The sequence below is a fragment of the Strix aluco genome, chromosome 7 (genome assembly GCF_031877795.1).
Source record: "Strix aluco isolate bStrAlu1 chromosome 7, bStrAlu1.hap1, whole genome shotgun sequence".
In the NCBI taxonomy this organism is placed as follows: domain Eukaryota; kingdom Metazoa; phylum Chordata; class Aves; order Strigiformes; family Strigidae; genus Strix; species Strix aluco.
The window spans coordinates 329,551-344,105 of record NC_133937.1 but is presented as its reverse complement, the minus strand read 5'-3'; the positions used below and the strand labels follow the sequence as shown (position 1 = coordinate 344,105).

At 47.7% G+C, this 14,555-nt stretch overlaps 1 protein-coding gene across 1 annotated transcript in view; it reads right to left on the bottom strand.

The window, feature by feature from the left end:
• Nucleotides 1-14,555, bottom strand: part of RNLS (renalase, FAD dependent amine oxidase) — a 77,002-nt gene that overhangs the window by 8,460 nt on the left and 53,987 nt on the right. Inside the window, exon 5 of the mRNA XM_074830136.1 lies at nt 10,672-10,845. Within this exon, the coding sequence (XP_074686237.1) occupies nt 10,672-10,845 (174 nt within the window). The remainder of the gene's footprint in view (nt 1-10,671; nt 10,846-14,555) is intronic.

The following is a 14,555-nucleotide window of genomic DNA, read 5'->3' as shown; positions in this document are numbered from 1 at the left end:
GCCCACGCTGCACCGCCGCAGCGGTGCCTGTCCCCCGGCCCCTCTGGCCTGCCTTCGTTAACTTGCACCAGGAGGAAAGTGGATTTTTGTGCAGAGACCCTGTTGAGGCTGCGGCCAGCGAGGGAAGCGCCTACACCATCTCATGCAGCAACGGCAGTTTGGCGGCCGCAGTTTGTGCCCGAGGTTTAGACTCCTCTTCCCATGGCACGGGGAAGATGCTATACTATAACTACAGCCTTCCTTCGCTTCTGTGTTAAGTTTTCCTCATTTTACTGTTAATTTCTTTTGCTCTGCTTCATCGCACAGGACCGACACAGGCAGAAAGTAGATGCAAAGCAACAAATGTGAGGATAAACATATTCCTTTCAAGACTTAATTTTGCTTCCATGTAAACAGAAAAGAACTGTGCAATCACTGGCGTATCGCCCCATCCAGCCCAACATCCTGTCCACGACGGGGAAGGTGTTTGCAGGAGCTGCTACATCCCTGCCTGGCCTGGCAGCAGGGGCTGTGCAGACCCTGCAGACTGTGAGGCTTGTAGGGCTGGGAAGTGGGGCTGAGCCAGGCTCTGATGTGGGTCCCAGATTTAACACAGCCACCCTCCTTGGCATGTCTTGGCCACCACCACTATCTACAGGCCGTTGTTCTGAGCAGCCTGCAAGGCTGAGCAGAGTAGCAGGGATGAACAAATGCCAGGTTTTTTGTCTCAAAGTATGAAGTTCCACCAGTTCTCCACAGACAAGTCTAGTCCACAAAGACCTTATGGGAGATGCTGAAGCACTTCAGACAAAGTCTGGCTACACTGTCAGTCTTATCAGCAGTGTCTTCTCCTCTTAGCAAGTCTGAAACCACGTACATGGAAAAGGAAAACGGATGAATTGAAGAGACGGGAGATTAAATAAACGCGGAATGAAGTAAGCCCGTAATTTAAAAGTGAGGATCTAATTACATCTTCCACATCCTAAAGGGAAGGTGACAGAGATGACAGAGCCAGACTCTTCTTAGAAGTTCAAAGCACCGGGACAAGAGCCAATGGGCACAACTGCAACAAGAGAAAATCCCAACTGGACATGAGCCAATGGGCACAACTACAACGAGAGAAAATCCCAACTGGACATGGGGATACTGCCCCTTCCTGTGTGAGCAGGGCATGCCTAGGACAGGGCCCTGAGTGGTGGGGGTCTCCATCCTTGGGCACTGCCCCGACTCACCTGGACACTTGCTGTAGCTGTGACACTTGCTCTTTTGGGAGCAGGGTCAGGCCAGAGACCCCCACCCCAGTGCCTCTAGCTGGAGTCAGGTAGGTTTGTATAAGCCCATGAAAACAGACACCAACGAGTAATATGAAGTACAAGTTGTCACAGGTAGAGCACATATCTGTTATCTGGAAGGGGTGCAAAGGACAAAGCATGAAAGCAATTAGAGCTGACCATACACTGCACTTCAGCCAGTTACAACTGAATTAAGCACTAGCAAAGTCTCCCCATGCTGAACTCTCTGGGGAAACTGGATCTTGACCTATAACCTGGGAATGAGGGGAAAGGCGTTTAGATTGTGAGCAGCAGAAGGCGGCCATCAGCTTCTTAACACTTCAGGACTGTGTCTCAACACTCGTCACTAATTCCCAGCTGGAGGAATCACACAGGCTGTGTAAAGAAAGAGACGGACAGAATGCTGACAGTGAGAATTTATGCAGGATTAAGCCTGTTAAGAGTATTATCTTCCAGAAAAAGGATGGGGCTAATAAAAGATGCCCTGGAGAAGAGCACAGAGAACAGAGCCCAGGGCCACTTCCCCAGCACAGTGGCTTGTGGCTCATGAGCATCTGGCACCAGAAAGGTGGCTCCTAGCTTTGAGTAACACATTTGGTGTGGAATTATAAGATGGAAGAGCATGGTGTCCTGGGTAAAGCTGCTCAGCAAAGTTGCTCGGGCTAGAAGCACAGCTGTCACTGTTACGGTGGGATAAAAAGACTCGTGGGCAAAATCCTCCATGCACTCTGTACTGCAGGACAGTGACAATATGAACAGCCCATGCTGCCAAGTCCTCCCACGGAGACCTCCTTCCACTCTGGGAAATTCTAAGATGATATTAAGGGTGTAAAGTCAGCTCCTGTGGTGGCCATGACCTCCTTACCATCAATCTCAGGGAAGGAAGGGGACAGAGAGATCACTAAAGCATAAACAACTCCATAAGCCAAAACATAACTTCTCGGAGAAAGCCCACAGTGGATTATCTGTCCACCAAAATCTTCTCCCTTACAAAATGCAAAAGCTACTTTTCTCTGGTGAATCTATGCCAAGGTCATGGTTCAGAGTCCCTAAACTCAAAAGACATTTTAGAGATTAGCTGCAATCCCTGGGATCCACTGAGGCCTGAACTGTCTTTAGCACCATCAGAGCCTGAAAGTCACAGGATTCATTTGGTATCTATCATGCTCTGGAAGTGTGACAGGTCGAAAAGTAACTGTGGAAGGGGAGGAACTGGTGGGTAACATGGATTTTAAGGTGGAGAAAGGGGACAGAGCGCAGTGCTCTTGGGACTACATTAATGGCAGAAGGTACCCTAAGAAGGACCCATCTGCCCTCCAACACTGCCCACGTGGCTAGCAGTGGAGACTTGGCAAAGACGGGGAGAAGCAGCTATAGCTTCTCCTACTATCCCTGAGAAAGAAGAAGCCAACTGGATTTGTCCAAACAATGATATTCTAGGAGAGAAAATCATGTCTGAGTACCATCATGGAGCACGTCTTGCAGTTGCTTAGCTGAAAGGCTTTGAGGCAAGAAACCCTGTACCACAAGGGACACGGTGTTCACTGAGGTGCCAAGGACTGGGTGTTCAGAGAGGCTGATCAGCCTCGACCTTAGAAGTGGTTGTGCTGGTCTAGGACTGAAGCACATTTGTGGAAAAGCATGAGGCAGCACGGGCTGCAATGTGCATGCCCTGGAAGTGCCCTGTGGCTCACAGACTCTGCAAAGCCCATAAATCCACCAACCCTCAGAAGAATGAGATCTACTTTGATAAAGGCCTTTATCAGAGTAGCCAAGACCTGCAGATCAGTTTGCAGGCTCCACAGACACATCTGCAAAAGGTCCACAAAGAGGATTGAAAATTTTTACTTGTTCAGTTGCGCTGACATTAAAACTTGCTAGACAGCTAATGTGGACAAGGCTTGATGAATTGCCTGGTTTTGCCAAAGGGGCTTGGTTGGCCTCCCTTCCCAGTTAATTTATTAGTGTGTTCAGAAAATACTCAGCAGAGCATTGTTTGCCTCAGAGTCACAGGATTTAGGTAGGGAGGGACCTCTAGAAGTCCCTAGTCCAACCTCCTACTCACAACAGGGGCCAGCTTCAAAGGCAGATCATACTCCTAGTGTTTGAGTGTTCAGCTGAATGGCTGAGAACCCCTCCAGTGCCAGCATGGGCACCACATTTCTTCTTCCTAGGGTTACAACCTCGATCCTAGGGTTACAACCTAGTCTCCAGAAGAAACCTGTATACGGATGTGATAGGCACACAGCTTCCACAGGAACGTTTTCTTCCTTCCTAGAGGAACAGACAAGAGGGAATGGCCTCAAGCTGCGCCAGGGCAGGGTCAGACTGGCTCTTAGGAAGGATTTCTTTGCAGAAGGGGTTGTTGGGTGCTGGAATGGGCTGCCCAGGGCAGGGGGGGAGTCCCCATCCCTGGAGGGGTTGAAGAGTTGGGTTGACCCAGCGCTGAGGGATCTGGTGGAGTTGGGAACAGTCAGTGTGAGGTTCATGGTTGGACTGGAGGAGCTTCAAGGGCTTTTCCAACCGAGATGATTCTGTGATTCTGTAACAGCATCAAGTATTTTTCTCGTGATCCTGACAAAATCGTGGAGTCAGAATAGATGTCAATAAAAACCGAGACATGGTTCCTTCCTCCTCCTCAGGATTTTTGAGTCTTAGAGGAGAGATGTGTTTTGCTATTCAAAACCCATTCTGGTCCTGGGTAGCATGAGGGGAAGGGAAAGGGCTCCATCACTGCCACACCAAACAAACCCTCAAAGCTAGGCTGTAAAGAAAATGCTGCTGGGTCAGCGCAGAGGGTAGCAGAGAAGCTGGACACATCCAGACATGCTTGGAACTGTATCCCTGCTCCCTGGGAGGGATCAGCAGGCTGCTGACAGAGAAGTCAACATGCAGGCTTCATAAAACTGTATCTAAAATGAAAAATAAAACAGTGATTAGCTTTACCACACCTAGCAAATAAACAAGAGAGATGGAGGTTTGCTTTCAAAATGCCACACTGCTATTTAGCAAAAGGGTTAGTGAGCTTCCCAAGTTATCCTCAGAAGTTCCCATGGTTTGTAAGGTCCCATATTCTCCCTGGAATAAAAACTGCTCTATCCACAAGGCACATTTTGGAAGAGTCTGTGTAAAGAACAGTGATAACTTTTTTATAATCAGAAATTCAGCATTTCATTAGCCTTACGTACAGTTTCTGATTAGTTTTCTAAAAGGCAGGCAGGGCAGGCAGGGGATTACAAAGCAACTGGCCATGTAATGAGGCGAAAACATAAATAACTCTTTAACTCTTCCATCTTCCAAAAAATTCTTATTTCAGTACTGAGAAGACAAAGGAATCTGTATTTTAAAATTAAAAAGGATACTCAAGAATTACACTGATCCTGAAAACCTGTAAGACGAATCTTCCCTTTAAATTATATAAACTTGCAATCCTGAGGCGAAAGAGGGAACCGCTTCCATTTTTATGTGTCATCTATCTTTAGTCCTCCAGAATGCAAAGAGATGCAAAGACTGCGGTATTACAGAAATGAGGCTTGAAATAATTTATACTGAAGAATTCCCACTGTCCCCCCGACCAGTTATAAATATTGATGGGGTGTTTAAGGCAGCCAATCACACAGATATTTAATATTCATACATACCGCATAGGGAATTCAACATACACTTCTTGTAGGCTCTTCCTTATGTAATGTTCAAGCACATTACCTCTGCGGAAGGAGACACAATTTTATGAACAGCAGCTGAGATCCTCAGCTGATCCTTCTCGGAGGCTCATCACGCTCCAGATTACGTTGGTAACAGCAGTAGCAGAGAGACAGCTTTATTATTGATTCTTCTGCATAAATCGGGGAGAAAACAGATGTCACCTGCAGTCACCAGTAAGGAACTAGGCTGTGTCACAATGAAGAGAACTAATGTTGTGCTGCGGAGAATTGCTCCCAGGGACTGGTGCTGGTGCTTTTCCCAGCAGGCTCAGCCATGGGTCAGGCTCGCTACCTCCTCCCCATCGCAGCGAGGGGTAGTCCATCGCAGAAGACTGTATTCCTCTCCAGCAGTGTAAACAAAGACAAAACTCTGAGAAGTCATGCTGTTCTGTCTCACCCACCAGGACTGCCAGAAAGATGGCATGTCACCTGGCCTGTTCTCCGTTACAGAAGTACAGCGGACATGCTGAAGAGAGTTTTTTTACAATTTAAAGAACAGCATTATGCTATAAATGTTTGAAGAACCAGCAACCCTTGAGCAGCCTGCACAAAGGAATTGAGGAGAAAACAGAAAGAGAGGGGATGCTGCCGCATCTCCTCACAAGAAGAGGCTTTATGAGTTTGCAAGTACTGTGCAACAAGCAGTGATTCAGAGTGCTGCAGCTCATCACGAAACAGCGACGCACAACGGTCCTCAGGAAAGCGCGTGGCTCTGAGAGCAAGCAAAGGCTCAGATTTTTTGAGAATTACAGACTGCAACTCACTGGGTCTGCTAACAAACCCATCCTATTGTGTAACTATAACAACAAGGCTGTTTCAGGTATTTCACTGATAAAATGTTAAACTTGTGTAAGAAAGAGTTTCACATCAGTTGTGGTGAACGGAGTTAAATCCAGTTGGCGGCCGGTCATGAGTGGTGTCCCCCAGGGCTGGGTTTTGGGGCCACTCCTGTTTAACATCTTTATTGATGACATAGACAAGGGGATCGAGTGCACCCTCAGTAAGTTTGCAGGTGACACCAAGTTGGGTGGGAGTGTTGATCTGCTCGAGGGTAGGGAGGCTCTGCAGAGAGACCTGGACAGGCTGGAGCGATGGGCTGAGGCCACCTGTAGGAGCTTCACTAAGGCCAAATGCCGGGTGCTGCACTTGGGCCACAACAACCCCCAGCAGGGCTACAGGCTTGGGGAGGAGTGGCTGGAGAGCTGCCAGTCAGAGAGGGACCTGGGGGGGTTGACTGACAGCCGGCTGAACATGAGCCAGCAGTGTGCCCAGGTGGCCAAGAAGGCCAATGGTGTCCTGGCTTATATCAGCACTAGCGTGGCCAGCAGGCACAGGGAAGGGATCTTACCCCTGTGCTCGGTACTGGTGAGGCCGCACCTCGATGACTGTGTTCAGTTTTGGGCCCCTCACAACAAAAAGGCCATTGAATGACTCGAGCGTGTCCAGAGAAGGGCAACGGAGCTGGTGCAGGGTCTGGAGCACAGGTCTGATGGGGAGCGGCTGAGGGAACTGGGGGGGTTTAGTCTGGAGAAGAGGAGGCTGAGGGGAGACCTCATCACCCTCTACAGCTACCTGAAAGGAGGGTGCAGAGAGGGGGGATGAGCCTCTTTAACCAAGTAATGAGTGATAAACCAAGAGGGAATGGCCTCAAGTTGCGCCAGGGAAGGTTCAGACTGGATATTAGGAAGCATTTCTTTCCAGAAGGGGTTGTTGGGCATTGGAATGGGCTGCCCAGGGAGGTTGTGGAGTCCCCATCCCTGGAGGTGTTCAAGAGGCGGGTTGACCCAGCGCTGAGGGATCTGGTGTAGTTGGGATCTGTCAGTGCTGGGTTAACGGTTGGACTAGATGATCTTCAAGGTCCTTTCCAACCTCGATGATTCTGTGATTCTGTGATCTCTGCTTTACTATATGAGTCAACACAGGGATTACCACGTCTCACACAAATGAAAAGGATAGTTTGGACTTTCATAGCAAGGGCTAGACTTTGCCTTTTGACCTTCGAGGGCTAGACTACTCGCTTTTAGGTAGATGGTATACAGATGTAGTTATTTTTTGTGTAATGACATGTTTAACAAAGAGTCCCTTAGCAGAAAGTTACAGTTATTTCCTTTGGGTCTCTCAATGCCATTTACTAAAACATTACTATTTGAGATGGTAACGAAGGTTAGATAAATCTCCATTAATTGTGGCTACATCAAAGCGGGTGTAGAAACCCCAGAAAAATCAAATTTCTGTTTGTGCCTGATCCATTAGTCACTTTTACTTATGCCTAGAGAACTGCAGCCATGCTCCTCTACCTGTTGAGGACGTACTCCTGCTAAGCGTTACAGCCACGTCTGATGGGCAGCAAAGCAATTTTCCCTCTTAAGACTAATGCAATGGAGGGCAGGATGCATGCAGGCACTTGAGAAATAACACACAACTCAATACATGGGGACAGTGTGCATGGCATAGAGGATGAACGGGGCAAGTGGGACCATTCAGGCATCAACTGGAGAAGGTGATGGCTTTTTGGGAATGATGACTGTCCCGAAAGATCTCAGCTGCTTCACCCAGGAGACACAACATAAATCAACCTGAGCATTTCTGCTTTCTCTCTCTGAACGCTTACTTTATCATTGTCACCATCATCTTCTTCACATGAACCACGACCAGTCAAGGCTGAAGAATGGGAAGAGCGATGAGTGAGTGGAGCATGGTGTTAAAACATCAGTAATGCCACCCCAAAAAGACAGCGAACAAGGGACAGCAAGGTGCTGCTGTGCCTCCCACTGATATGTTCTGGAGGTCAGTCAGAAACACAGAAAGAAAGATATAAATACAAAATACTTGCATATGTGCTAAAACAAACATAAAGGAACTTTAGATTCAAGCGTTTTGGCTGCAGTACTCCACATGTGTAAATAAATGTTACATTCAGCCCCCCTTGCCCATGTTGTCTTAAAGTATGTATTAGCAGCAGAGTTGTGCATGTGTTTGAAGAAAAGTGAATCACTTGGTGACCACTTTTGATTTTTATACTTCTGTAAGTCAGCTTTATTGAACACGACACAGGCATGCTTTCCAACCCTTCTGTGCTCGGCGCGAGTGCTCACAGCCAAAAATACTGCTCCAGCTAACATACACTGCTCTCTCCCTTGTACTACTTTTCCTGGAACAAAGTGCAAATCTGCAAAATGCAAGTTCACCAGGAAAGACAGTGCAGTCCAGGTGTTTATAGGTCACAAGGGGGGCCCTACTGGACAGAAATCATCTTCAGTTGCTGGCCCCCAGCTTGTTCCAGCCCTATGAAGAGATGCAATTCTCTCCCACAATAGGAGGGAAGTTTCAGTGAGAAAGGGATGTGTCAGCATTGATGTTCTGGTAATTTCTATGTATTTGTTAACAGCGTGCCCCAAATAATAAGCTTCTATGCAGCAAGGACACTGTACGTAGCTATTTATAATTCCATTATAATTCCATATTTGTTGTTCTCAGTGCTGGTGCTTTAAGACCAACTATTGAAGCAGGTGAGGAAAGGATGGGTGAATTTCTCCCTTAGGCTGTGTCGTCTTCTGCACAGCTAGAATCGGGCAGCTGGGATGGAAAATACCAGTAGGTGTTATTAACTATCAAGTACTCATCATTAAACACAACAGTGGTGATAAAATCTTAGATGCAAGAAAATCCCCAGCTGCACATTGTCAGTAACAGGGAGACAATGCCAGAGGAAAAAAACATCACTCTCTATTTGGCTTTCCTTACGCTCTTTTTAAAAAAATATTCACTATTAGTCCCTGCTGGAGGAAGCATATCAGGGTGGATGCATCTTTGTTTTGGCTAGTTCAGCCATTCTTTTGTTTTATTTTCCCTCTTTTTCAGACCAACAGGCTAAATTCTTACGAGAAATAACAAAATTGGGCTCACTACAGTGGTGAGTTGGTTCATCACTCCAACTCCTTTGCTTCCAGCATAAACTGCTGTTTCTGAAGGCACTTCAAGAGCCATTGCTACTCAGCTGGCTTTGGTGCAGAGAAGGGCGTATTTGGAAGGGCTGACTTGAACTGTACTATCACCACACAAGGAGGAGAGCAAGGTCCTGTGCCTGACACAGGATAATGCCATGCATCAGTCTGGCTGAGCAACAGACCTTTCTGAAAAGATCAGGCTGGTTATGGTGGATCAACCACTGAATATAAGCCAGCAGTGCAAAGGTGACAAACCACATCGCATCAGAGCCTTGAGCAACACGATCTAACTCAGCAACTTCAAACCTTGTGTGGGAGTAGGAGCAGACGGCCTCCAGTGGTCCCTTCCAACCTGAATGACGCCAGTTGGTAGAGGCAGACAAATGGAACAGGAGGCAACACCCACAGTCTGAGCCTTGGGAAGTTCAGACTGCAGATGAAGAAACACTTCTTCCCCCAGCGGAGGGGCACCCCTGGGACAGGTCACCAGCCATGTGGGGGATCTCCATCCTGGGTTTTTTTTAAAACCTCAGCTAGAAAAGGCATGGCTGCCCTGACCTTGGGTTAGCACAGCCTGCTGTGAGCGGCAGCTGGAGCAGAGATCTTCAGAGGTCCAGGCCACCAGCACCACTGTTACACTGTCATGTGTGATAGCTTATTATCCTGCATGATAGCTTATTACCTGAAACTGCATCTTTATGGTGCAAGAGAGGGAAGGCATGACCAACCTTATGGTTGTTTTCTAGCATGGTGATGACATGTAGATATAAGGGTGACGGGCAAGGCACTAACATCACTGATGTCTGCAGACTGCCCACGGGAAACAATGAATCCCAACTGAACAAGGAAGACTGGAACCAGAAGTCTCCCAGGTCTAAATCTGAACATGCTTTGGCACAGTGATTTTGGTAATACTTAATAATTACATATTAGGCAGCAGCTGATTATGAAAATCCTTCCTTACTCTGTGACAGCAGATCACCACAATGGTCTGTAGGTTTTTCCCTCCACTTCACGGATGCAGTTAAACCTGGTCATCATCACAATGTGAGCAAGTAACAGAATCGGGAAGCATTTTCAGCTCATCATGAACTTGATTAAACTCAAATGCTAGAGGTTTTTCTTGAGCTATTCCATGCAAATACACTCTTGGTATATGAAATACATTTAATAATTAAAACATATACTTACTCAACTGCCATCTTCCAGAAACAGATGAGAAGTGTCTGCCTTGTGGGATGTTCTCTAAGCTTTACCAAGCAGCTGTACTATGTGCAGCCATTTCAAGGATTTTCCATGATTATAAAAGCACACTGGCTAACTCTGAGTAAGACTGAACAGCCTCAATTATATAACTCATTACTACTTCCAAGCATGCTTAGTGGAAAGAACAGGAGTTGTAAAGTAATGGATGATGGGAGATAAATTGGCATGTGTATGAATCAATGTTTAAACAAAGGAACTCCAGCTCTTTCTTGGAATAGCAACATTTTGATGTTTCAAATCCCCTGACACTGGTTTCATAAATGCAGTAACGTAAACCATGTGCTGGGTGGTGATTTTCTGAGGACCTTCCCGCTTTCATTGTGTATTTTATTACAGGCCAAATGTGACATTAAATGCTATCCGCTGCGGCTTGGAGTTAAATACTTGCTCTGTTCAGAATAGCAACACTCAATTAAACAGCATTTTTCATGATCTACACCCTCTATTGTCACTGTGTTTAAGGGAAATAATGGGAGCACTGACCTATATTGCGTTTCTTATTATCGATGGAGATGAAGCGTATGCAGGGATTATCGGTGATGTACTGTGCAGCCCAGGGGACATCAATCTGTGTACCGGCTTCATAAAAAAGTACCAGAGCGTAGCGGGAGGAATAGCTTGCAGATTCCAGTTGCTGCTTTTGACTTTCATTAATTACTGGGGGGAAAAAAAAAAGAAAAAGAAAAATCAGACAATCTCTCTTCTCTCAAAACATTAAATATGCGAATGCTGTGGCTAAGCTGATTATTCCTCCCTGAAAATGACCACACTGCTAAAACTAAGAATTTAATATTAAGCCTAGTGCTTTGTAATATTTTTTCTGGGACACCTCTTCATGAAGTTTTAATGGCGCATTATGTAGAGTATGTCCTTCACACACAACCCTCCCCCATCTGTCGGTGGTTTATCTCCCAGTTCCCTGCTAGTTGCCTCTGACTTGAAACTTTGATGACTGGTGACTTTTTTCCACATCTTTTCTCAAAGGGTGAATAAACGGGAATAAGAGGTTTGGGTTGCCTCTAGCACATCAAGTAAATGATTGTACGACTCTGCAAAAACCCAAATGACTTCACATATCAACAAAAAGAACACAGGGACTCTTGAATCTCTGAGGAAAACAGCCCTGCAACTTCTGTGTTGCAATTCAAATGGATGAAGAAAACTCTACTTCAGCACACAAAGGGTTCACCGTGAAGTTCAGCTCCTTCAGCTGAAGGTATTTTAAAGCAGTTTAGAAAATTTCAGAGCAAGTAGGAATCCATTCCTATGATTAACTCTTCTATCTTCTAATTACAGTGAGATCTGCTTTTTGCCTCAATTTTGTAATCTTCATAAAAAGCTGCACAAAGTAGCATGAGCCCCACTGTGCATTCAAATACTATTTTATTTAATGCCAGAGGAAAATACAACAGTTTGACTAGGTTAGGTTAGGTACCATGCCTCTCCTCCTACTACCGAATGGATGGCCAACACTTCTGTGAGCTGGAGCAGGACATGCAAAGACAAAATCACAGTGGTCTCCTGCTTGTATGTGAAACTGTTGGGCTTGTTTGGAGATTTGATATTGAGAGGCAAAAGAACAACAATTGAGGTGTTCCATTTTATGCAAAATTCAGCCAACATGAACATCTTGTATGAAGAAAGGAGCACCATGGCACTTCCCACAGGCAGGAGGCCAGGTGTTGAGTGGTACCTTCAGAAGGACTTCAGCAGCAGTCCTGCCCCAGCACAGACCAGTCCCATGTGTGGGGCAGGCTGGGACAGGCTGGAAGGGGCAGCTCTCCATGCAAGACTCTGCAGGTGGGAGGCATCCACAGATGCGTGCACACCAAGCTGGCCAGGAGTCACAGCAATGAAGGCCAACCAGCCTGGTGTGAGAGCATCCAGCAGGTCAAGGGAAGGTATTATTCCCCTCAGAATCACAGAATCACAGAATTGTCTAGGTTGGAAAAGACCTTGAAGATCATCTAGTCCAACCATGAACCTCACACTGACCATTCCCAACTACACCATATCCCTAAGCACTATGGTTGACCCGACTCTTCAACCCCTCCAGGGATGGGGACTCCTCCCCTGACTTGGGCAGCCCATTCCAACGCCCAACAACCTGTTCTGTAAAGAAATGCTTCCTAATACCTAGTCTAAACCTCGAGTGAGGCCACATCCGGACACACTGTGCAGTTTGTTAAGCCCCCCTGTACAAGGACAAACTGGATGCAGGCTTATGCAGGGTCACTAACGTGGTCCGCTGAAGGGGATCTCCACTCTCAGGGCCTGCCCTGACTCATCGGGACACAGCCCCAAACCACCTGCTGCAGGTGTGGTGTTGGACCTGCTGGGAGCAGTGTGAGGCTGGAGACCCCCACCCTGGTGCCTGCAGCTGGAGCTGGTGGGACTGGGTGACTCTGTGTACCTCACCCACGCCACAGCCACCTCCGTTAAACGAGACTGCAATTAATGCGCTGAAGCCGTCATGACTAATGCTGTTCCTCAGAACTTGCAACCTGGACAGCTTCATCACACACTCACTCCACCAGCACAGGCTCTCTCCCTGGGAACCGTTATTTCCTGCTGTGCCAAGGCGAGACTCTAGGAACCAGGGCAATAAATCAAACCTCCATGCACGGTGCTGTGATGCAGGCACTTCTGAGTCACACAGCGCCGGGCAGGGGCAGGCGTCCAGCAACACTGGCAGAGTGTTTTCCAGCAGGATGCACGTTTGAGAGCACACTGAGTCATGATGAGAAGTCCTTGCAACAGCTGCCACTAAACCTGTAAAGCCTACATACCGCTGGTCTGCATCAAGGTCCATTCCCACCACTGCTACTGGCATACTCCCTTCTCCAACAGCATCAAGGCTGCCTGTGTTTGGAGTCTACAAGCAGAGGACAATGAGCAGGGGAGAGTGTCATTCCTGAGCCAATCCTGGTGTCAGCCCAGCTCTTATCTACCTGTGGGTGACCATTTCAGCTGTGCAAGTCTACAGGTGCAAAGTCCAAACTCCTTGTCATGACTGGTCCATTCTGGCAACATTTTCATGTGGCCTCTGAAAATGTGCAGGGACACAATTCATGTCCCTAACCAGTGTCCTCTGAGACGCTCAGTAAGCCATGAAGCCTACTATGCCTCAGAAGCCTTGGTGAATGACCAGAGAAGGTTCACCAAGGATATCGAGTCCACTCTTCACAGCGACCTCTTCTACGGGAGGATGCGTGGTCTGCAGTCACAGTCTCTCACCTGAAAACCCCCCACAAGCATCTGCCCCATCCCAGTGTTTCTCTAGTTGTGTATGTTTTCTGTGACATCTCTCCACTCTATTCCTCTACACGTCATGGGGAAGACTGATTTCAGAGGCTGCTTTCTGCTTCCTCCCATGGAACAGTGACCTCACGTACAGAGTGCTCTCCAACTGAGATTCCTGGCTGGTCTCCTCCACCCTACCACAACCTCCATACCCACCCCAGCCTTATCTAATCACCAGCACAGCAAACCCCATCTCAACTGCCATCAGAAATAAGCCTTGAAATGCCCCCAAGAAAAAACCCTCACCAATTTTAACACAAAATATGCTGCGGAACAGAGTAGTGGGGGGGGGGGGGGGGGGGGGCGGGGGGGGCAGAAGCACTAATTGACCCATGAAAGCTGGGGAGAAGAAAGGAGGAGAAATAAGGTATCGAGCACTAGGGATGGTGGTGGTGGAGCTGCCTGACAGAGGAAACCAGAGGACAGACCTGCCCAGGAGGGTAGTACTGACTGAGCAAGATGAGGTTTGAAGAAGCTCCCTGTTCCTCTCCAGCCCAATGCCCCCTCTGAAAAGGTGTTGAGGTGGCCCAGCTGCCTCCCACCTCACCCCTGCACCTAGATCTTTCCAAGGAGGATCCGCTCCTATCCACAGACCTCAGGAGCTCCTCTACGCATTGGGCCAAAGACCCCTTGACCTCTGCTGTCACCTTCCCTTGGCAAAGCTGCCTCTGTGTAAGTTATGGCACGGTAGGATTTCCATTTGTTATATGACTGGTCTGTGACCAAGACCCAGTAATGGTTTAGCACAGAGAAAGCCATTGGCATGGTACTGCCTTGAACGGGCTTCTGCAGCACGCGTGCACGCTCTCTATGGAAGAACAACCCCGTACAGAAAGCGGTGGTTGCAAGAGCTGCTCTTCAAGGTCACTTCTTGTTGCTTCACCCTGAGCATGTCCCAGCTGAGGAACTGGTGGCTTCCATCTCACCCCAGGACTCCAGATGTGGTGCAGAGCCCCCGTCTGTATGTGCTGCCTGGCCAGCCAGCTCCAAAAGCCACAGTGTGCAAAGCACCCTGCCCAGGCTCGCTTTGCCTTCCTCCAGGCCAGGCTGCTCCCCTGGGCACA